The 25,860-nt window shown below is 40.2% G+C and overlaps 1 protein-coding gene across 1 annotated transcript in view; it reads left to right on the top strand.

Annotated features, from left to right (window-relative positions):
- LOC119970433 (dmX-like protein 1) overlaps positions 1–25,860 on the top strand; it is a 332,281-nt gene that overhangs the window by 213,193 nt on the left and 93,228 nt on the right. Inside the window, 3 exon segments of the mRNA XM_038805043.1 lie at positions 6,893–6,969; positions 11,542–11,669; positions 11,954–12,202. Of these exon segments, the coding sequence (XP_038660971.1) occupies positions 6,893–6,969; positions 11,542–11,669; positions 11,954–12,202 (454 nt within the window).

The raw sequence follows: 25,860 nt of genomic DNA, 5'->3' as shown, positions 1-25,860 counted from the left end.
TATTTGTCCAAACAAAGCAAACGCCTACAATTTCACAGGCTTTCTTTGCAGCAGCAAGCGGGCTTCAGAGAACAATCCATTAGGCCTCGTCCAACAAAAGAATACGAGCATTTCAAGGGGCCTTGCAGCTGTCAGAAATTGGTCTAACCTCCACAGCAGCTATTGCTACCTCTGACCTCACAACCCTGACCACATCCCTCCTGACCCCAGCCCTAGTCTAAAGCCACTCTGTGTCTCTGGGAGGATTTAATCAGTCACAGGAGAACGTGTGTCAGAATTTTTGCTGCTGTGGGCAAGAGGGAAATACTTTGATAGTTCCCTCAGAATTATTTATTTCCCTTCTCGAAGAAAGTTACAATTGTTGAATTTCTGAGTTGGGCGGATATGTTCTTCCTCCTAAATCTGTAGAGTGAGTGTATGGAGTCTTTTTAAAATAAATTTAGAGTACCCAATTCATTTTTTCCAATTAAGGGGCAATTTAATGTGGCTAATCCACCTACCCTGCACATCTTTGGGTTGTGGGGGCAAAACCCACGGAAACACGAGGATAATGTGCAAACTCCATACGGACAGTAACCCAGAGCCGGGATCGAACCTGACCTTGGCGCTGCGCGACAGCAGTGCTAGCCACTGTGCCACTGTGCTGCCCTGAGTGCATGGAGTCTTGATGTGAACAAAAGCCCAACAACTTTAACTTCCTCAGCTGGAATACCATGAGGGCTGCATACAGGCTCTGTTGCTTTTCATCTACTTGATTTTGTAGCAGCTTTCATCAACAATGGTTTAGCCATTGATTCTACCAAAGGGTCCCGGGTGATAGTCTGGAGGAGAGTATTAGCTGTCATTGTGGATTTATGGTCAAGGCATTGTCACATGCCTATAATCTACATGATCTCAGTACATTTCAATAAACTATTAAAGGATTGCTATGTTGTTGGAGGCTCTGACTTTTTGATGAGTAAGCAAAGCCCTGTTTACCTGTACTGGTGCTTTAGGTGATATAAAAGCTGCTGTGGCACTATTTGTAAAGTGGTTCTCCAGGTGACTGTCAACATTCATCGGTCCAACATTATCAAAAATTGATTATGCTACTCATTCTTCATCGTTGCTCTGTGCAAATTAACTGTCGCATTTGTCTGCAAAGTGGTTGACAGATTGCATTTCAAAATGAATTAATCAGATATAAAGAGTTTTGAAGCACTTTGGAATGGTTGTTCCATTAACTTCACTACATAAATGCAAGCTGCTGAAATGATCTGTGTGTAATGAGGTACTTGCTTAACAAATTAATTTGTTTTCCTGAAATTTCAGCTGTGTTCTAACAAAATCCAACAGATGCCAATTGCCACTACTTTCTTGAACTTTTCATGCTGCTGTAATTCATTTTTTAAATGCAAAATTGTGAATGAAATAAGGCACCTTGTTGAATTTATTTGTATTCCAAAATGTAGTATATATTTTTTGAGGTAATGCTTTATTCAATTCTCTGTCATCTTCTACTAAATATTAAGCTGCATTCCATCATTGACTTTCTAGAGTAGTCCAGTATGATATGCAGTATTATGCTTGTAAATACCTGGTGAAACTCTCCGGCATGCGTTTATGATTCTGCCCTCCTGCCTAGCAACTAACTTGATGCCTCTAATAAAATATTCCTAATTTTATCTGGATTCATAGGAAGGCTCTTCCTTTAAACAGTGTACTTTTTGAAAATGTTACTCATTAACATCAGTAATCCCTCATGCCAGGAATGTTTCTTCCTCGCTGATGGTTGGGGAGAAATGAGAAGCCTGTGTTGGGTTTCCAGATGGCTTATGAGCCCTGTTTTGCTTTGCAGGCTCCCTCTGAGAGGAAATCGATTGTCAACCCAGTAGAGGTAGTGGCTGTGGTATTTTTAATGGATAGGCTTGCAAGGTACAAACAAACAAGCTTTATTGGAAAGGTGTTTACTCTACAGGCTGCAACGGTAGATTGCCCGTTTTCCCCACGCAAATGGTCGATAATGAATCAGTATGTTTCCTCCCAACCATTTCGCTTGCCTTAGGCATGTTCAGCAGATCAAACGCTGTGCATAACTGACGTTTTACCATGAGTAATGCCGGAGAACTTTGGCATGTCGAATGTGGTGTATTCCTGTACATCATCAGGAATTGGCTTAGTTTTAACAATGATCCATGCTCACAAGTTACCTTCAATGATTGCTTAATTGTCTGAACAAACCTTTCAGCCAGGCCATTTGTGGCAGGATGATTAGAAACGGATCAGATGTTGGACTCCGTTCTCCTTCATGTAATTTGTGAATTCTTGCAAAATGAGCCATGACCCATTGTGGCTCGCAGGTTGTGCAGGGTAACCAAATCTTGCAAAACATCTCATTTATGGACATTTCTAATACGTTGAAGAACATTCATCCTTTGAATGGTCTGGCATAATCTCTGTGAACTCTTTGCCATGGCCCTTATAGCCATTCCCATAGATGTAATAGCACTAGTGGCGTCAGGTTCAAACCTTTGCACAAGCCGAACGTGGACTTGCCTTCTGCTTGATTTCGCTTTCAAGCTCTTGCCACCAAAAATAACTTCTGGCTATCTCCTTCATTCTTATTATCCCACAATAACCTTCATGAAGTTGGCTTAGGACACTTTCCCTTAACAATGGCGGAATGATGACACTCATTCCCCAGGAGAGACAATCAGTAAGGATAAATAACAACAACACGATAGTCCTCAATACCAGGCTCCCTACTGTACTCCCCATATACACACACACCTATACTTTCTCAGGAAACTAAGGAAATTTGGCATGTCCACGTTGACTCTTACCAATTTTTAAAGATTCACCATAGAAAGCATCCTATTTGGCTGCATCACAGCTTTGTATGGCAACTTCACGTCGTAAGACTAAGAAACTACAGAGTCGTGAACACAGCCCAGTCCATCACGCAATCTTGCCTCCCATCCATTGACTCTTGTCAACACCTCCCGCTCCCTTGGGAAAGTGGGCAGCATCATCAAAGATCCCTCCCACCCGGGTTATTCTCTCTTCCAACCTCCTCCATAGGGAATGAGATACAAAAGTCTGAGAACACGCACTGACAGATTCAAAAACAGCTCTTCCCCCTGTTACCAACTCCTAAATGACCTCTTATGGACTGAGCTTATCTCTCCACGTTACTTCTCTACGGAATAACACTACACCTCATATGCTTCAACCGATGTCTGTGTCCATGTATTTACATTGTGTACTTATCGTATGTCCTCTGTTTTTCATGTATGGAATGATGTGCCTGGACTGTACGCAGAATAATACTTTTCACTGTACTTCGGTACACGTGTCAATAAATCAAATTAACCTGTGCGGATAATTTGAGTCTTCGGGTAACATGGGGCTTCAACTGCGGGTTTGTTCCTGCGGTCTTGCCAAGAAACACCCTGTCCAAAATTTCTGACTAGTGGATTATTTCTGGTATGCTTCATAGATTGTCCTGCGGTTACAGGAGTGTTATCGACTTCTTAGAAATAGAAAATATTACCACTTAACTATTCATTGATGACTCATTAGGTAAAGGTAATCTAGAGGGTCCATCAGCTTTCCTATGGAGATTTGATTGGCAATATTTTATCATATGTGGATGTAATATCAACAGCAATGCCTATCACTGAATCTGGCTCACTGCTAGAGATGGAATACTGGGATGCAACCCCAGTATCGTAGCCAATGGTCGATGATCTGCTGTAAAGTAAATTTCTGTCCATATCGTCATTGGTAAAAATGTTTGATTCTGAAAATTAGGCCCAGAGCTTCCTTCTCTATCTGTACATATTTCATTCCTGCCTTGTTCAAGGATCTTGCTGCAGTTGGTTTCTCTTCACAGTTGGGTATTATGTGAGAAACCACTGCTTCCACCCCATAAGATGAGTCATCACAAGCCAGTTGGAGTGGTAACTTCGGATCCAGTGCGCCAGGACTTCTGACTTTAGTAATGCTTTCTTAGTTTGTAAGAAAGACCGCTCGCGTTGATCCACCCGTTTCCATTTCATTTTCGTGTTTTGACACAATAAGTTGTGTAAAAGCTTGAGAATATTTGCTAGATTCGGGACAAACCTCCATAATAGTTTAAGTACAAAAACAATCAAATTGATTTACATTTTGAAATGCAGGTGCCTCAGTTCTCGCTTTTACTTTTGATAGCAATTTGTGCAGTCCCTTTTTATCTATAGCATGCCACAGGTAATCAATCGACCCTCCCATACTCATAGTCTGTAATCTTCTTGTCTCTGGAGTGTAGCATCTAAATTTTGAAGATGCCCTTCAATTTTTCCAGTAACTAAGATATCGTCTGACTAGCACTGGACTCCTGGTCAGCTTAGAATTTGATCCTTGGCACAACGCAGGTCCGGATATGATGCCAAAAGGAAGTCTTTTTATATCTCAATAGCTCTTTGTGTGTTATGATTGTCAAATATTGTTTTGAATCTGAATTTACATTTATTTGGAGATAAGCTTGACTAATGTTAACTTACTGTAATGCTGGTCTCCAACCAATCCAATCAATAAATCATCAATTAAAGACAGAGGGTACTGCTCTGCACACAGTACCGGATTGACAGTGACTTTAAAATCACCACATTTGTGTCTCTTTCTTCATCATGGATACTATCGTTGTGATCCAATCAGTTACATTAATGAGTTTGAGGACCCCTGCTTTGACCAGCCTCTCTACTTTTACCTCGACCGTGGGCCTGATGGTGTCCGGCACTGACCTAACCTTTAAGCATCTTGCTTGTCTTTCAACCTTAACCTTAAGCTTGACTGAGATCTATTTTATACTTCCCAACTATCTATTAAAGACTTTGGCGTGTTTCTTTAAAATTTTTGATAGACCTGCTTTGGACTCCGACATGAGATTCACCTTGTCCCAGTTTAGCTTGATTCTCTCCAGCCAGGTTCTCACCATTAGGCCTGGATAGTTGCCTTGAACAACTTGCAGGGATAAGTTTGTAGCCTGTCCATTTAGCTGCACATTTACATCGATACGGCCCTTCCCTGGTATATGATTTCAGTGTTATCTTTGTGGATATATTTTTGAGGGCTATCGTAGTTTCTTTTGGTAAACCGTTTCTGGTACCAAGGAAATGGCTGCGCCAATGTCCACCTCCGTTTTCACCAGTTGTCGGCCAGTAAAGGAAAGACCCAGTTACAGTTCATTGCGCCCGCAATAGACAAGTATGTTCAACAACAGTTCATCATCTGACTGTGATTCTTGCTCCTAATTCATGCTTTCTTTTGTATCACATGGATCTTTTCCCCTCTTCAGTTTTCCATTTCATAGAATCCATACAGTACAGAAGGAGGCCATTTAGCTCCTCAAGTCTTCCCCAACCCTCGGAAAGAGCACCATCACCCAGGCCCACTCACCCGTGGTGTCCCCGTAACCCCATCTAACCTTTGGACACAAAGGGGCAGCTTTAGCATGGCCAACCCACCTAACCTGCACGTCTTTGGACTGTGGGAGAAAACCGGAGCACTCGTAGGAAAACCATACAGACACAGGGAGAATGTGCAAAAGCCACACAGACAGTGACCCAAGGTCACGAGATCAGGACATCTAAAGCCACCTTTAAGTTTCAGTTGCTTTCTGTCAACAGCCATTTTTGAATAGCTTAATTTCCTAACCCACACACGAATCTATCTCTAATTGTGTCTTTCTTTGTGGTATTTATAACAGATAGGCTTGCAGATAATGAAGGTACAGATAAACTAGCTTTAGTGGAAAGTGTTTACTCCAGCAGGCTGTAAAGATGGACTGCCCAATTACCGTGCAAACAGCCGAAGAAATGATCAATATGTCACATGATCGGACTCTTAAAGTGGCCTGTTCTAACTCAGAACAATCGTAAATACACATCAGTGGCAGATTGTTGGCTTGTGCAGCTGCCTTCTCTCTCTTGGTTTATGTTCACTGGCTTCTCTTGTTGATTGGAAGGCCCTGACACCATTTTTGATAGTGGATCGCCATTTTCGTTGTGATGAGCATCTGCTTAATTCCCAAGTGTTGATGTTAATACAGCAGACCTTCAAGGAGATTTGGGGATTTTCTTTGAAATATTTTCTGTGTTCCTGTGTGAGCTGGCTCCCTAATAAGTCTCTGAGTCAAACCCTTATTTTGGCAGTCTTCAGTTGAGCATTCTGATGATGTGTTCTGTCTATCTCAGTTAATGTGAGACTATCATGACTTCTCACTTGGCATATTGGTATTTTGGAAGATGACCATGTTTGTTCTTTTGTCCTGTCACTTGATTCATAAAACCTCTCTAACATAATGTTGGTGGTGCTGGTCTTGAGTCTTGATATGGCAGCAATAAAATGTCCAGATTCTCCCCATACTACTAAATGGCGCTGAACCACTGCCCAATGGAGGGCAGAGACCTGTAACACTAACACTAACTGTTACTCATTCCACAGATGCTTCCCGATCGTCTAAAGTGTTGACAGCATTTTCTATTTTTATCATGTTTTTTCTTCAGTTGTCATTAGTAAATTAATGCTTATTGTCTGATTAATATGGGAACTGCAGCCACAGGACTAGCAGGTGTAACTTTTAAGCATTGGGGCAATTAATATCTGAAATAATCCCATCAGCTTAATACCTACAGTTTTACATTCGCTTACCAGCGCTTGTTTTTGAATTAGCTCCTCTGAGCGAAATGGCTAGTTATTTTGAACGGTGTATTATTGTGGATTTAAAATGTGATTAAGAATATTGTACTTGATCATAATTAGAGACTGTGTAAACTTGTGTCTTTGAACAAAACTTTTTTAAAAAAGTTTGAATTTCTAGGGCTGTGGGTAGCAACCAGAACAGTGTACTTAACTACTTTTTTACCTTCAGATCTATGTAATGCACACTGTCGCAGCATCTCTGTCTGCTTGCCTCTACCAATGCCTTTGTGATGGCCATAGTTACAGGTAAGCCTTTGCTTTCTTTTAATCAATTTCTTCCCTAACATGGCAGCCAACATATAAGGAAATCCTTTTCTAAATCTTCTACAAGCATAAAGATAATGAAAGAGTGGCAAAACAGAGAGTGGGGTCGATTCAGGGGAAAAAGAGGGGAAATAGCAGAAGTGTTAAACAGTAACTTTGCATCTGCCTTTACGAAGGAAGAAGATAATCCCCATGCCAAGGTGAGAGAGGAGGTAACTGGTGCATTAGAAGAAATTTAAATTGAGAAGGAAGAGCTGTTAGTTTATCTTAAAATTGATAAGGATGGATGTGATTCATCCAAGGGTACTGAGGAAAGTGAGAGTAGCAATTGTAAAGGCACCAGAGACAATCTTCCAGTCTTCCTTCGCCACAAGGGCGGTGCCAGAGGTCTGGAGCATTGCAAATGTTACATCCCTATTCAAAAAAGGGTGCAAGGATAAAGCTGGCAACTACAGACCATTCAGTTTGTCTTCAGTGGTATGGGAGCTTCTGGAAACTGGTTGGGACAAAATCAATAGTCACTTAGACAAATGCAAGATAATTAGGGAAAGCCAGCATGGATTCATTTGAAGGAAAATCATGTTTAATTAACTTGCTTTTTGAGGAGATGACAGAAGGTTGATGAGGCTAATGCAGTTAATGTGGTGTATGGCTATTCAAAAGACATTTGATATAGTGCCACCATCAGACCTGTGAGCAAAATTCGAGCTCATGGAATAAAAGGAAAAATAGACACTTTGATACGAAATTGGTTGAGTGATGGGAAATAGTGTAGTGATGAATGGTAGTTTTTCAGATTAAAGGAAGATTTATAGTGGGGTTCCGCAGGGCCAATTTTGAGACTATTGCACTTTCTGATGCATTTTAGTGACCTAGTCTTTGGTGTTCAAGGCATGACTTCAGAATTTGTAGCTTATACATAGATTGGAAAAGTTGCCAGCTGTGGTGCGGGTCATCTTCAACTTCAAAAGGACATAGACATATTGGTGGATTGGGCAGAAATGTGGCAGATTAAGTTCAATGCAGAGAAGTGTGGCAGGTAGAAATGGAGAGAGAAAATAAAACAAAGGGAGAAACTCTAAAGGAGGTGCAGAAACAGAGGGACCTCGGTGTACATGTACACAAGTTATTGAAGATGGCAATGCATGTTGAGGGAGCAGTTAATAAAGCATGTAGTATCTCAGAGTTTATTAATTGGGGCATTGAGTGCAAGGGGAAGGAGATCATGTTGTACTAGTAAGACATTAGTTTGGCCTCTTCTGGGATTCTGCATCCAGTTCTGGGCACCATACTTGAGGAGGGAGATTCGCAAGAATGATTCCAGAGATGAAGAGCTGTCACTGAGGATAGATTGGGACTGTTTTCCTTGGAAAAAAGAAGCCTGAGAGGAGGCGTAGTAGAGGTATTCTGAGGGGTGCAAGGATAAAGCTGGCAACTACAGACTATTCAGTTTGTCTTCAGTGGTCGGGGAAACTTCTAGAAACTAGTTGGGACAAACTCAACTGGCTAAATAATGAGAAACCATTCCACTCGAGAACATCAAGAACCAGAGAGCATAGATTCAAAATAATTGGTAAAAGTGATGAGGAAATTCTTTTTCACCCAGAGGGTGGTTGGAGTCTGGATCGAACTTCCTGAGAAGGTGGTGGAGGCAGATTCAATTGAGGTATTCACCAGGAAATTGGATTGCTGTCTGAAAAAAACGAATGTGCAAGGTTACGGGGATCAAACAGGGGAGTGGGACTAAGTAGAATGCTCTTTCAGAGAGTCAGTGCAGAATTGATGGGCTGAATGGCCTCCTTCTGCACTGTAATAATTCTGTAATTCTTTTCCCTCCCCTTATGGTGATCTTCATCCTTTTAAGGGCTGCAATTTCACAAGTGTCAGGCAGCATCTAATATTGGTATCAAGTTGCAATTTTGCATGTGTATCACAGGCAATGAGTCTTGAAAGATGATTTGACTTTTGGGTAGTATCAAAGTATCCACACATGCACGTTTTCCAGCAATGTCACCGGGTAGTGAGTGGAGCCCTGGATGGTTTTCCCTCCTCCAACCCAAAGAAGATTGAGGCTAAGTGCATCATCATACTGCCCTCTCAGCATAAAATTAATTGAATGTCAATTTACTGATCTGTTTAACTTGGTTAAATGCTGGCTTAAGTTGTTGTTGTTTGCATTAGTGGTTCAGTGGTAGAATTCTTGCATACCATGCAGCTGCCTGGGTTTGATTGCTGGCCAATGCAAGGCAACTTTTTGCAATGTGCAGGAGTACAGGGTAAAGGCAAGGGGATGGCACTATGTCATGATGCTCTTTTGGAGAACTGGTGCAGACATGATGGACCAAATGGCCTCCTCCTGCACTGTACCAATCCTGTGATTCTGCGAAGTACTGTTCAGCACACTGAATTTTCATTTAATTCCGGTTGCTGTGATCCACAATGAATATGCTGTCTTGCCGGCTTTCAACAAAGGATGACTTGATTTTACGTTACTCCAAGCAATACCAAGAAATCTTAAAATTTTCCATATCATTTCATTTTTGGTCCCTTATCTATCACTCTTTTGAAGTTCATCTGATGTGCTGTCTATTGTTAATGGATATAATTTTTGACCCTCCTTCCTCTTCCACACCTTGTTTCTGTTCATTGTACCTTTCTTGTGTTCGCCCATGTCCTCACCCTCTTCCACCTCAATTTCTCTTTCTTAGCTGAATGATCTTATTCTCCTTTCTCACCCCTCTCTCCCATTTTGATTATTTTGCCACTGTTTTCTACTTACTGCTGCATCTTTTTCCTTTTTCCACTTTCCATCTCTGGATGTGCATGGACTCTTTACTCAACTGCTTTCCCTTCTCTCTTCTATTTCTCAGGAGCCCTTTTTCTTCTGCATTATGCCTATCTCTCATTAGTCTACTAGCATTACCGGCTCCATTTCGAATAATCCACTCACCTATTTTTTACTTTTATTATTTTCTCCCTCTCCTAAGCCAAGCTTTCTTCACAAACTAAACATGACAATCAAAGTCAATGCTCACTCATCTGCCTGTGCAAATACGACAAACTGTTGCAAATATGAACATATTTTAGTGTTTCTTCCACCATTCCGATTCACCTGGATGCGTCTCATTTCCCCTTTTAAGACACTGTCTCTTCTAAATTACTCTTTTTGTTCCCACACTTCCTTGGAACTCTTTCTTCCCCTCTCCCTCAGATTCTCTCCTTTTATCCACCTTGTCCCCCACCACCATGACTCTCTACATCTTTTGCTCTCTCCCCTTCACATTACCCATTATATTTCTTATGTGTGTACTTATTCGTTCAATTTCTCATTAACTCTCCTACATGTCTTCACTATTGCACCCCCTGCCTGCCCTCACCCAAACTAGATTACATGAATGTTCTATCCCCGCCGTACACATTTTTGGTCCTATGCACTACTTTGCGCACCTTTGCTGCCAGGATGTTGCTCCTGGTTCCATTTACAAATCCAACAACAGTTATTCTCGGGTTTACTGTTGTTCCAACAGCTCATATTAGTCACATATGCTTTTATGCTTAACTATTCGCCAATTAAGCATGAAAGAACAGTTATAAATGTCTCTTATGTGTTCGTGGAATCCCTACAGTGCAGAAGGAGGCCATTCGGCCCATCAGGTCTGCACCAATCCATGTCCCACCCTATCCCTGCAACTCCGTAACCTAATCTTCATATCCCTGGACAATAAGGGGAAATTTAGCATGGCCAATCCACCTACCCCGTACATTTTTGGACTGTGGGAGAAAACCGAAAACCCACACAGACACAGGGAGAGCGTACAAACTCCACACAGACAGTGACCCAAGGCTGGAATTGAACCAGGGTCCCTGGCACTGTGAGGCATCAGTGTTAGCCACTGTGCCACCCCTTTCACTTTCTCCCTTTCACTTGCTCACTCTAATGATCTCTCTGGCCTTCCTCATCTCTAAATACTTTTCTATTTCACTGCCTGCTGCTCTATCCTCCTCCTCCTGTGCTAATTTCCTTCTCTACCTGAGAAGTCAATTAATATTCCAATAGAAGCAAACAAAGGAAATATTTGCATTTATATAGAACATTTCACAACCACCAGACATCTCCAAGCTTAACAGCCAATAAATTGCTTTTGAAATGTAGTCACTGCTTAAATGTTGACAACAGGGCAACTAAAATGCACACAGTAAGTTCTCCATAGCAACAATGTGGCAAAGATCAGATAATCTATTTTTGTGATGTTGGCTAAGGGATAAATATTGGCCAGGACAACTCCACTGCTCTTCAGCGATTGCTCCACTGCTCTTCAGCGATTGCTCCACTGCTTTTCTTTGAGAAAGTGCCATGGGACCTTTTATTCTTCCTAAGAGGGCTGCACCTCTGACAGTGCAGCACTCACTCAGTACTGCTCTGTAGTGTCAGGTTTGATTTTTGTGCTCAAGCCCTGCAGTGGGACTTGAAATTATGACTCGGGAGCAAGAATTCTACCTACTGAACCACAGCTACCACATGAAGAAAATAAACTTGAGTTTTATCTTTTTCAGTTCTTCATTTGAAAACCAGTTCACTGGAATGGTCTACCAGAGTTTTCTGTTTTCAAAGCAACGTTCCAACAGAGCAGCAAGTTTAGATGGCACAGTAACTCCCAATACTTCCCCAGACCAATGGCCAGGTATTAGCTATATGAGTGAGTGTATCCTCATCCTTGTTCTGAAACATTGTTCTTACATTATAACAGAGATTATTTATTTGCCAAGATACATATTCACCCTTATAATTGTATACTCATTCTTCATTTATTCCTGATTCTAGCATTGGTCTAGGTCAGTAGTACTGTCCTTTTAAAATATGCGGGATTTATCTGAACGAGAATAAAGAAACACAAAGCTAGATATGGATGGCAACTTTATCAAAAGAGTGAGAAATACATTAATCTCCTAATGCTCTAATTTGCAGGTATAAAGGAACTAATTCATCTCCTGAATTCTGCTGGAGATGAGGATAAGCCCAAATTGACAGTCCTACTCTGTGAGGTGTTGACAGCAGTTTACCTCAGTCTTTTTGTTCATGGCTTGGGAACACACTCCAGCAATGAGCTATTTCGCCTTGTGGCTCATCCTCTTAACAGCAAAATGTGGCCTGCAATTTTTGGTGGAGGAGCCCAAGTACCTGTGAAGAACCAAATCCAATCTAAGCCTGTTTCAGGTTTGTTCATTTTTTTTCACCTTTGGTGTATACAAGTGTTAATTGTATAAATTCCTAAATTAACGTGGTTCAGCAACATGTGTACTGGTCAGTGCAATAGCAATAAGGAATTTAAAGAAAATAGTGGGAAACGATAAGACAACATTGAAGTTAACATTAGTCATTTTTTTTCAGCTCCGTGCATAGTATTAACCTACCCCCTCTCTTTGATTGCTCAAGAATCAGCATTGTCTTTTTAGTATTCCCTATGTTAATCTGTTTTGCAGCATTCAGTTTTATATATTGTTTTGTGAGAAAAATCAAAACATTCATTCCTGTAGTTATTGCAAGAGCAAAATGTTATGAAAGAACAATATTATCTGGGAAATCAAATATTTTCTGACAAAACTATCTAAATAACTTTGATGAAGGATTGATAAGTTTCCTTGCAAATGTTTTCTGTAGTGCTATGTATAGGTCTCTAGCATTTTTATTTGGAATTTCCTCACTTACAATTCATTGATAAGTGTGTCATCAAAAATGAAAATGATGGATTTTTTCCTGCTCCTATTACTTGTATATCGTCTTCAAGGATGTAATTAGCAGAGTTTACTAGGGGAGCCAATGGATGTGGTATATTTGGAATTTCAGAAGGCTTTTGACAAATTCTCGCATAAGAGATTAGCATGTAAATTAAAGCGCATGGGATTAGGGGTAGCATATTGAGATGGATAGAAAACTGGTTGATAGACAGGAAACAAAGAGTAGGAATTAACATGTCTTTTTCAAATTGGCAGGCAGTGACTAGTGGGATCGCAGGAATCTGTGCTAGAACCCCTGCTGTTCACAATATACACAAATGATTTTGATGAGGGAACAAAATGTAATATCTCCAGATTTGTAGATGACACAAAGCTGGGGGGGGGGGGGGGGTGCGCTATGAGGAGGATGCAGAGATCCTTCAGCGTGATTTGGTCAAGTTGAGTGGGTAGGCAAATGTATGGCAGATGCAGGATAATTTGAATAAATGCTAGGTTATCCGCTTTGGTAACAAAAACAAAAAGGCAGACTATTATCTGAATGGCCATAAATTAGGAAGGGTAATGTGCAACACGATCTGGGTCACTGAAGGTAAGCATGCAGGTACAGCAGACAGTAAAGAGGGCAAATGGTATGCTGGCCTTCATTGCGAGAAGATTTCAGTACGGGAGCAGAGATGTCTTGCTGCAATTGCACAGAGCCTCGGTGAAGCCACACCTGGAATATTGTGTGCAATTTTGGCCTCCTTATCTGATGTTCTTGCTCGAGAGTGTGCAGCAACTGTTTACTAGACTGATTCCTGGAATGGCGGAACTGAAGTATGAGGAGAGATTGAATTGGTTAGGATTGTATTCGCTGGAGTTCAGAAGAATGAGGGGGGACCTCATATAAATGTATAGAATTCTAACAGGACCAGGAAGAGTTATTGCAGAAAGGTTGTGCCCGATGGCGGGTGTGTCCAGAACCAGGGGTCACATAGATACATAGAATTTACAGTGCAGAAGGAGGCCATTCGGCCCATCGAGTCTGCACCGGCTCTTAGAAAGAGCACCCTACCCAAGGTCAACAACTCCACCCTATCCCCATAACCCAGTAACCCCACCCAACACGAAGGGCAATTTTTGGACACTAAGGGCAATTTAGCATGGCCAATCCACCTAACCTGCACATCTTTGGACTGTGGGAGGAAACCGGAGCACCCGGAGGAAACCCACGCACACACGGGGAGGATGTGCAGACTGTATGAGGTTTAGGCCATTTAGGACAGACCTGAGGAGAAATCTCTTTACCCGGAGAGTGGTGAGACCATGAAATTCATTACCACCGGACGTAGTTGAGGCCAAAACGTTGTATGTTTTCAAGAAGCTGTTAGATATAGCACTTTGGATAAAGGGGATCAAAGGATATGGGAGGAAGCAGGATTTGGGTGATCAGCCATGATCATAATGAATAGCTGAGCAGGCTCATTGGGCTGAATACCCCCCCCCCCCCCTCCCCCTGTGGATTCCTGGTTAATTTGCTGTCAGTCTAGATTCAATAAAATCTGAGATGGATTTGCAGGTATCATATCATTTAATAATAACTAACTTGCAAGGCTGACTTAATCCATAGGACCTCAGGACACACACACTGTCTTCTGAGAGCCCAGAATAAAGAGAGACAGAATACAAAAAAGCTTCTGCTGATATATTCAAAATCACAGTAAGATTCACATATAAGCTTCCCATTGGTCATTCTATACACCTCCTGACCTGGCCCTATATCCAGATTGGTCGCTTTGCATTGTAACCCCATCATCCTTTGCACCATGCTCACCACGAGGCAAAGCTCCCCTCCCCCGAGCTATGAAACTTCTGCTTTCCTTTGTTCTGTCTGTGACCACAGTGCCCTCAGGGTCCTAGTGCCTAATTTTATCACATTCATTTATTCATTTCCTCACCCCCACTCCTATTTTCTACCTTTCTTTATCTTATGCTCTTATAAGTACATTAAAGAAGAAACTGAAATTCAACAACAAAATCCAATCTTGGTTGTTTTTCTATGTAAAGTAACGGTTGAGGTTCCTGTTTTAACATAACATTTTTTGAATATATTCTCCAAAATGGTTTTATTACAGAGATTTTGTTGCAACAGTCTGTTTTGTAAATCAATTTGTTGTGAGAATTTTAAAAATAATCTGCTGTGACTATTTTTACTCTATTCCCAGTCTCATTGCATCCAGACATTTAGGCATAGCCAATCAGTCATTATTAGCTTATTGCTTGCAGGCCATTTTAAACTCAGCTGAATAGACAAATAATCTGTTTTGTTCTGCGCTGATGATGCTTGTAAAATTAATTGATGAAAGCTCAATAGATTAAATGGCATTGTCTTTTTATGTAATGCATAGAATTGTAATTTGTTTACTTTTCACAACCAAATGTAGAATGTTTGGATAAGTATGTATAACTAGAAATTTCAAATTAAGTCCTCCAGCATTGAAGAATAAAATTACGATTCCCCATTATAAGAAGTACAAATATATTTGAACATGAAGAGAAGATAAACAGTACAACATGGTTCTGCACTTTTGCATGGTGGGGTGAAGATTAATCTCTATACAGTGTTCCTGATCTTATTTGCATTGGCGTGGATAAGAATTGAGCAGAAGCCTGAAAACATCTCCAAAAGGAGATGGCAGATATTGATGAGAAACTTGGGTCCAGAGCAAAATAAGCTCAGCAGCAGGTTGTCTACCTTTTTAACCTTAGGTGGTGTTTTGCCTGAGAAAAGAGAAAAAAGAAGGACGTGTTTGTGAGTAACAAAGCCAAAGAAGTATCAGTTGAAATCTCTTTAATCCTCAGTAAAGTGAGGTGACATTGGACTAGTGGAAGATTTTCAATATAATGCGCTGGGGATAACGGAGAAACCAAAATTTGTAAATAGCTAAGTAAATAATACTACAAATCTTTCAGAAACCATTCACAAGTTGTTGGTAACTTTTTCATTGCCTGTTTTGCTATATTCTTCTTTCCTACAGCACGCCCTCATGGCATTTAATTTGCTGATTCAATTTTGCAGTTATATCTAATTTTTTCCTTAAATTTATGAAGGCATTAGAAAAGCTGTGGAATGCAGGAGGTAATTTTACATGTTGCTACATATGTCCACAGTCTTAAGACATGATGACCATTTAGTGCCTGCACAGCTTTGTTACCTTGTACTGATTGTCGGCCTTGAATTATTTTGAAAATTGGGACTATACCTGTTGCAGAATTTAGCTGGATGTAGTTTTCGATGCATTGTTATATTATAAATTTTTTACATTTTGTATTTCTCTAATTAAAAATCTGGTTAATGCTACATTAACATTTTGAATCATTTAGATTGGTCTCTCTTTTTATGCAATGGATGAGAAAATACTTCTTGAACACTAACAAGTAATGTCGACAAAATATAAAACTGAAACGTACAGTGCTTAAGATGGGTTGAATTTGCATCTGAACTGTTTTTATTGTTATACTGCACATAGTACATTCGAGCATGAAGTTTCCTGGTCATGAGCTATAGATTATTTCTCTATATTCTCCAATTTTTATATTACAGTGGTTAACCATGTCTCTGTAAATCTCATCACTCAGCAAGTACAGCAAGCATATTTAGGAATTTCAAGAATGGTGGTATCATCATTGGCCTAGTAATCCAGTAACCCTGGCTAATGTCCTGGGGATTGGGATTCTAATCCCACCATGGCAGATGGTGAAATTAGAATTCAATAAAAATCTGGAATTAAAAGTTGAATGATAGTCATCAAATAAAAACCCATTTGGTTCATTAATGTCCTGCAGGGAAGGAAATTGCTGTTCCTACCCGGTATGGCCTACGTAATAATCTTTATCGGTGTCACAAGCAGGCTTACATTAACACTGCAATGAAGTTACTGTAAAAATCCCCTAGTACCCACTCAACGGGGCCTGTTTGGGTACAGAATGTCCAGTTCACCTAACAAGCACATCTTTCGATAATGTGGGAGGAAACCGGAGGAAATCCACGCATTCACGGGGAGAACGTGCAGACTTCGCAACGACAGACACACAAGCCGGGAATCTAACACTAGTCCCTGAAGCTGTGAAAGAACAGTGCTAACCACTGTGCTATCATGCCGCCCACTGTGCTACCATGCTGCCCATGTGACTTCAGATCCAGAGCAATGTGGTTGACTCTTAAATAATGTCCTCTGGAATGGCCTAGCAAGCCACTGAGTTCAAGAGCAATTATGGATGGGAGTAATGGCCCACACCCCGTGCAAAATAACAAGTATTTGTTCAGTCTATTGCACAGTACTTCCAGAAGAATTAATAAAACTAATTCTAAGGTTATGTTTATAATTCTGTGCACACAATGGAAAGTAGACTATTTAGGTAAAGATGTTTTTCTGATTACATTATCTCCGAACCATAATTTTTGTTTTTAGCATGCAAATATTATTTCTGATTTTCTAGCCTTTGGGTTATTTTCAGATTTCTGTGTTACTATCCATATTATCACTTCTATTGTTAGGCTGTAACTTACAAGTAGCATTGTTCATAGAAATCAAAGCAATGCATGATAAATAGCTGTTCAGTACCTATTGTTCACAGTCATATACATATTTCCTTCATGTTTTTCAGCAGCAGATTGATATTTGTCTATTTTGACAGGAAGGTGGTTACCTGAGCATAGCCAACAGCAGATAGTAATGTACTCCGTGGATTGTGTGGGGTTTTCAAAAGCTCTTGCAATCTTCAATCCTGCGTGTTCTGCAAGTGCAGCAGGCAAGACAAATAGGACCAGAGTATTTTATATTGACTTTGCATAGCAAACAATTACAAAGAAGTGAATACTATAATCCTACTTTTGTTTTATTACTGATTTTACAATGCTATTGCTTTAGTCTATACTTGTGAAAACTAATTGAATTTTGAATGTTTCTTTCTTAAAAGCAAACCATAGTTAAAACTATATCTAAGCAAATACTTTAAAGCAAACTGATACTTTTTGAGTCAGGATCTTTAAACTAATAAAGTAACCAGACTGATGATACTGTTTTTGTCTACTGAACCTGCTAAACACATTTCCGCAGAATTCCATGTGTTCCATTTAATGGTTTTCAACATATACACTTAAAATTTCTGTTGCAATGAATAGTTGTGAATTTTAAAACTGAAATGGATAAATATATGATAATATACTTGAAATTAAGATGGTGCAATGATTAGCCTTCCACTCAATTATATCATCAGCACAATATACAATATTTTCAGGGGTTTCATAATAATAATGTAATAGAGAACAAATGGTGCTTGAGGAAGTCTGTTGATGGTGAGATGTTGAAAATCAACTCGCAACAATATGTGTATACATATGCAAAATGTTTCAATTTAAAATTTAATACTTGTCAAATTTTAAATCAAATCAGAAGATACCAAGTGGATCCATTGAATATGATTTTTTTGTTCCCCACCATCATGCTAATTTTTCTTTTATTTAAACTGTTGTGTTGTTTGGCAAACCCATATTCATTACCCATCCTCATTTACACCGCATTGAGCAACTAGGTAACGTGAACTAAATTTCTCCATTTGAAGAACATTAGTTGGGTTCTTTTACCAAAATTCAGTGGTTTTCATGGATTTAATTGAAATTTCTTCATTCTCTACTAAAATGTGATTTAAGCTTCCAACCTTTGGCTTACTAGCCCTGTGACATTGCCATGATATGCCATACACAGCGTAGACCAGAGTGCCGTTACACACAAATTGTCAATGAAGTCAAGTCATGAGGTACAAATTGTAGCCTACAGGTCCTTAGCACTTCCCATTATAGATGCCAGACTTACTTATTGTGAAACATTTCCCACATTTTTGTTGTTTGAAAGAACCTTTCTTAATTTGAACATAAGTTTTTGTCTTTACTTCTAAATTAAATTAAAAGTTGATGACAAAGATTTATAGAGCATACGGAAAGTAGTCAGTAAAGCAAAAATGAAGATTTCTTGAAAGGACATAAGAACATAGAACATACAGTACAGAAGGAGGCCATTCGACCCATCAAGTCTACCCTGACCCACTTAAGCCCTCACTTCACCCCTATCCCCGTGACCCAATAACCCCTCCTCACCTTTTTTTGGTCACTAAGGACAATTTGTCAAGGCCAATCCACCTAACCTACACGTCTTTGGACTGTGGGAGGAAACCGGAGGAAACCCACACAGACGCGGGGAGAGCGTGCAGACTCCGCACAGACAGTGACCCAGCAGGGAATCGAACCTGGGACCCTGGCGCTGTGAAGCCACAGTGCTACCGTGCTGCCCAAAGTATTCCTACTGGTATTACCCAATTAATTCAACTATACCTATATATTATGTGAACAGCTATTTAATTAAAAAATATGGGTACTGTAGGTAATGGTTAGTGTTCAAGCTTATAGGACTTTCCTTGCTGCACCTGAAAAAGTTAATACTTGATTTTTGCTTGATTGTACTTGAGCAGTTCAATGTTAGAACCTTCATGTCAAAGCCATAGTTCGCAAATCTAATCAAGTGTTTACTCAGGAAAGGAATATTTTTCATTACAGTTCAACAAACATTAAACCTTTTTTTTTTACAATGCTATGCTTGTCTACTGTAAGCGTATTGATGCATTGATAAATGTTTTCTCTGCAACTTTGTGATAGTGGAAGGGGAGCATGCTATGTATTAAGAGGTATTGTGCAAGGAAATGCCTTTACGTCCCATTCCAATTGTGCCCAATTTTTTCTTTTAGCTTTGGGACATATCAGTTGCACTGGACTGGTCAGTTTCCTTCAATACAGTTACCTCTTATCTCTACTAAGAGCATTTGCATGTAAATAATTGAATAATTCTTCAGTTGGTATCTTTTTTTTATAAATGTTTTTAATTGGGTTTTTGAACAAAGTATATTTGCCGTTATGTACACAGCATAAGATATATACATATTTATATAGAAGAGAAGGGCACAAATAAACATACCGAGAAAGAAAAAATAGAAATAAAAAATAAATATAAAATAAAATAACTGGTAAGGTATTATGCACCAGCTCAAAAGCAGCAACTCTGTGCAATTGGCAATATTATTTACAACACATAAATAGGCATCTGTTTGTGTGTGTGTGTGTGAGGGGGGGGGGGGGAACGACTCGGGAGAAAGATATACATTTGGTGCCAGAGAAACAATTACAAGGGGCAATACTCGAATGGGTATGATGTTGGTATTGTCACTTGCTTCTCCCGGACGGATTTCGCTGCCGTTGTCGTCTCGTGTTCACCTCCTCTTCAGCCGTTCATCCCGTCTTTCGCCTGGATTTTCCTTGCTCACTGTTCCTGTAGATGCCAAGTTTCTTATCGATTCTTGTGCCCTCCTTCCGGCTATTATTCCCCTGCCTCCCCCCACCTCTCTGGTTCTCCTCTATGGTTCCCTGTCTCTTCACTCTTCTCCCTTCCCCCCTCCTGTGGTTTGCCTTTCTTTCCTGTTGGGTTTAGCTGTCGTGGTCCCCTCTCCCCATCTATCTCTCCCTCTCGTGCCTTGACTACTTTCCGTTGATTCTTGGCTACCCAGATATTCTTCTGCTTATTCGTTGGCCACAAACAGGTCCCAGATCAATTGGGTGAATGGCTCCCACGTTTCTGTGGAAGCCGTCGTCTAACCCCCCGGATGGCAAATTTGATTTTCTCCATTTGGAGAGATTCTGAGAGGTCGGACAGCCAGTTTGCATCTTTGGGTGGTGCTGCTGACCGCCAGCCAAACAGGATTCTATGGCGGGCGATCAGGGAGGCAAAGGCAAGGGTGTCCACCCTCCTCCCCAGGAATAGATCTGGCTGGTCTGATACCCCGAAGACCGCCTCTTTCGGGCATGGCTCCCCCCTCATCCCCACCACTTTGGACATTGCCTCGAAGAAGGCTATCCAGTAACCCGCAAGTCTGGGGAAGACCAGAACATGTGGGTATGGTTGGCCAGACCTCCTTGGCGCCGTTCACATCTATCCTCCACCTCCGGGAAGAACCTACTCATACGGGTTCTTGTTAAGTGGGCTCTATGTACCACTTTTAGTTGCGTCAGGCTGAGCTTTGTGCACGTGGAGCCGGAGTTGACCCTATGCAGTGCTTCGCTCCAGAGACCCCACCCTATTTCAATCCCCAGGTCTTCCTCCCGTTTTCATTTGGTATCTTAATATCTATTTGCATACATGTTAAGAACTAGAATATTTTATTCAACTTGTTTTATTAATAACAAACTATTCGATGAAAGCCCATTTCTTTTAATACAATAATAATCGCTTATTGTCACAAGTAGGCTTCAGTGCAGTTACTGTGAGAATCCCCCAGTCACCACATTCCGACGTTTGTTCGGGGAGGCCGGTAGGGGAATTGAACATGCGCTGCTGGCATTGCTCTGCATTACAAGCCAGCTGTTTAGCCACTGTGCTAAACCAGCCCCTTCCTTTTTTCTTACTCCTAGTACTCTTCAGCCAGCATCATCTGTTAAATTCTGTGAAAATAGATCTAATGATGTCAATTTATTACCTTTGACTTGCTTAGATTTCTGAAAGCTCAGATCTAAGGGTGGCACAGTGGTTAGCAATGCTGCTTCACAGCATCAGGGACCCAGGTTCAATTCCAGCCTTGAGTGGCTGTGTGGAGTTTCTCCTCATACGTTTCCTCCAGATTCTCCAATTTCCTCCCACAGTCCAAAGATGTGCAGGTTGGATGAATTGGCCATGCTAAATTCCCACATTAGTGTAAGGGAATTGCAGGTTAGGTGGGTAAAGGGGATGGAGGCTATGGGCGGAGAGTGGGCCTAGGTAGGGTAGTCTTTCAGATGGTCTGTGCAGACTCGATGGACCCAATGGCCTCCTCCTGCACTGTAGGGATTCTGTGGTAATCTTTGTTTCGCAGCTGTACAGCAAATCTTAACTTTAAAGTGCAGTTATCATTCCACAAGTTGAGAAGAATTAAATGAAAAATGAAAATCGCTTATTGTCACGAGTACGCTTCAATGAAGTTACTGTGAAAAACCCCTAGTCGCCACATTCCGGCGCCTGTTCGGGGAGGCTGATACGGGAATTGAACCGTGCTGCTCGTCTGCCTGGGTCTGCTTTAAAAGCCAGCGATTTAGCCCAGTGTGCTAAACCAATGGTATATTTGTATGATTTTCTCTTAGTTTGAGGCAAATTGTTTGAAGTCAATGAATACAAGACACATTTTAATTTTGTTTCTTGGGAGAATATTGATCTTCCAGTCTCTGCATTTCTTTTCATTAAATCAGCTAGAACTTGCAATATTTGAAGCTGGATTATTGGAACATAATATCCATTCGGCAATGTGATTATCTGTTTTACTGTTCAGATGTTTTTTTCCTATAAGGAACATTGAAATATTTCAGGTTCATGCTGCTCGTTGTAGATAAATTCCCAATGGATCTAATCATGTACGCTTAGCAAAACCTTGATTGCAGTTGAAACTTCAAATTGTTGTCTGGTGTCTTTTTTTAAAACTAGTTACCTTAAATTTCTAAAGTTTATGCAGAGTCATTATTATAATCTTTTTGTGATACAAATAAATAATTGAACTATCCTTCAAACGGGATGTCATTTGAAATCAGAAATCTAGCAATGAACGGTACAACTGTTTAATGTTTATCATTTAAGATACTTGTTAGCAACATTGTGTTTAAGAATTTGGTTATATAGTGGATCAATAACAATTGGGGACATTCCATAAAACAACTTAAAATTCCTTTTTAAATTTTGTGAAAATATTTATATATTTACTGGATAAATTAATTGCAAGATGATACTATTTTATTCCTAAATATAAAGAATATTTCTTAAAAACATATAAAAAAGAAGTCTTAATGACACTATTAGTTAAATATTGTGCTTTGATCATTATACGAGGTTCAAATCCAACTCGGACTAATGGGATAAAAATCTCCTTTGTCAACTGACTGTCACAAGTATGATGATGATTTAGGATAGTCTAATCTCAATTCATAGTGAATGTGACTGCACTTCCAATAAGCACTGTCCATATTTAACTAATGTGATATTCAGTTATTGTGTTTGGGACCATCAACATTTTTTAGAGAAATCTGAACGTTTCTAAAAGTACAGGGTTATGCTTATCAGTTTTACTTACCATATCCCCTGACAATTATTTTGTACTTATAAGACACATCAGTCTTAAAGTAATTTACTTCTATAGGGACCACCCATAGGTATACCACAATCCTCTGGAAACTACTTTAACCCTCCTCAGTTCCAGCTATTCCCGGAGGTAAGACATTAATTTACTACCCCTTGACTAGTTGTGGATACCTCAGCCCTTTGTTCTGGTTGCCTTCTCAATATTTACATATTAAACTTCTGGTTTATTTCCTTTGCCACTAGACGGTGAGGACCTCCAGATTTTTCCACTAGCTTTGAACTAAGAAATCGTCCAGCTTCTTTTCCCTCATGAAATCCAAACTGAGATTAAGCCCTACCTGAAATCCCCATGTTAAATGATTAAGTTAGCTTTTTCTCTGCTTACAGTGCAGGCCTGACTAACTTGTTTACTTTGGCAACTTTTGTCAACTTCACACAAGTTGCAAGTAAAACACTCAACAAACACATAGACAAATTGAATACCGAGAATTTCCCAAAACTGATGGCGTGCTTGGGATGCATTCTCGCAGACCTTTCAATTAAGTAGACCTCATTTTAAATTTGTCCTTTGATCGGAAGAAAGAAATGGATTTTTGCAGCACTTCAGGGTTTGCCAAATGCTTCTAAACTAGTTTAGTTCCGACTCCCAAAACAAAAACACATCTATTGACTGCCCGTACTGCAGGGTTTGCAGACATCAAAGTTTCCACCTAAAGGCCCACACGTTCATTGTTTAAGGATGCGATTTAACGGCCTCGTCGTAACCAACTTGGTGTAGGGACGAGGCCTTTGAATCTCTCAAGAGACCTCTCATGAGATTTGCAACAAAAAAAACACCTCACCACATTTAATGGAGTCTCGCGAGACGTCGCAATCTGAATCCTGCCCTCACTGAGCATGATCCAGATCAGCATATTTAAATAAGCCATTAGGCTAATTTAAATGTGTGTTTGCGGGTTCTCCCGCCACCCGGGACCTAATGGCCGCATCTGAGAGACCTTGCCAGGGTACCATGTTAGTATTGGTTTCCACCAACGTCAGGGAGTAAGGGGGTGTTCCCTGGAGCCAACCTGAGGTTGGTAGGGGGAGTGCGGATGGTTGGAGAGATCCACTGCAGCCAGACAAAATGGTGTCCCGGTCTGCTCGCCAGCAGAAATGACTCTTAAGTGCGGCCTCGACAGAAAAAACTCCTCGAGGCCAAAAAACAACAGTAAAGTGCCGTTAAATAGAGAGATGTCTTTCGGCGTCTGCAGCACCCAAAACCGGACATGTGCCCTAAGTTTCTCCATCTGTAGTTTTATGACTCTTGCCCTTCTAGCTGTTCACCTCTCAAGTCACCATTGCTCAGTTTTCTGAATTGTAATTAACTCAGACTTGTTTGAGATGTTTTTACATCAGATGTTTGCTAGTTTTAAATCCAGTTTCCCCCAGATCTGCAGAGTTAAAACCTTAATTCCTAAAATTAAAAGTTACATTCCAAGGAATATAATTTGTGAATTTCATATTCCTGACAGTGGACCGTTATAGTTTGTGTGGAAAATAGAAAGAAAAATCATACTTGTGCATTTGGGGGATAGGTGAAGATTAATTTGTGTTCGACAGTTTAAAGCTTTTTAGTGCATTTGTTTATACTACATGACTTGAGATTGTGAAAGAAGGTAGTACCCTAAATTGGCCAAATATTCCCTTCCGAGTACTGAAGTTCTCCAACATGAAAATAATTAAATTTTAGGGCAGCCATACAAGCCAAATAGTCCTCACGCTACTTCAACTTCATACTTTGGTCAGATATTTTCCCATGTAAATATACTTAACTGTCACTGCAAAATAAAGACCAAAGATGAGTTAATCAATTCAGTGTCAAACCTGTCTCTCTCTCTCTGTCTGTTTCTGTTTCTCTCTCTTTCTCTCACTTCTCTCTCTCTCTCTTCTCTCTCTCTCTCTCTCTCTCTCTCTCTCTCTCTCTCTCCTCCCCCCCCCCCCCCCCCCCCCCCCCCCCGGAAACACGATACTTATCTGGTACTCTAATAAACAGAGCACTTTCTAGCTGCCAGAAGGGTGTTGGAATTTTAATTCAAGACAAAAATGCTGCAAATAACACAATCCACTGTACTGTGATATGGTGCTCCTCAGTATTTAAAACTAGGGATATATTATGATTTTCATTACCTTGTTTTTTAAATATTATAACACCTGCCTTTACAGAAAGTGATTTGTGTTTCTAAGGAGGGAAATCTTCATTTCATTTTGTTTCTCTTCACTTTATTTTTCTCCCCATGTTCTTTTCATTACTTTTCCACTGAAGAGATAGAAACAGTAAGAGAATTGTCTGATCGAGAGCTGCAGGTTGATCCCTACCATTTCAGTATACTTGAGCCTGAAATAGTTACGTTTACTGGTGAGGTTGGTGAATAAACACTTGATCTGCCTAGCCTTTTTGTATTATAGCTATCCAGTTAACCATCTCACAGCAGAAAGCAGACCTGGCTATTGTGAAGGAGTTGACTGATTTTAGACTAACCGTTTGAAGCCTGAAACTGTTTGAGTGCAAACAAATCAATGCAAATTTGTCTGTCATATTAAAACTGTGTAAAATGCTTTTGATTTTGAAGTGTTTTTAGTATTAACCGTGTTGATATTGGTTTGTTCGAGCTGCCAAATGGTATCCTGTGGAAATGCAAAATGTGCATGGTTAAGTGCATGGATAGGCTATCTATGCACAGGATTTCTGCATGTATTGTTATTGTAATACTCAAGTTTAGACAGCTCCATTTTTGTGTGATACTTTTATGGAGAAAAATTACTTGAATATTAAGTTAAATTTAAAATAACTGATTAATTTCTTATTTCCTGCAAGAAATTCAAAAATTTCTGTGAAAACAGTTGCCACATCCATTTCTGGTTTTATAGTTGTGCTATTCATTAGCCTGTTTCATTTTAATTTTTCAGTGGAAAA

Source organism: Scyliorhinus canicula, chromosome 8, assembly GCF_902713615.1.
Source record: "Scyliorhinus canicula chromosome 8, sScyCan1.1, whole genome shotgun sequence".
Lineage (NCBI taxonomy): Eukaryota > Metazoa > Chordata > Chondrichthyes > Carcharhiniformes > Scyliorhinidae > Scyliorhinus > Scyliorhinus canicula.
Note: the sequence above shows the minus strand (reverse complement) of the source record. Positions and strands in the feature narration are given on the sequence as shown.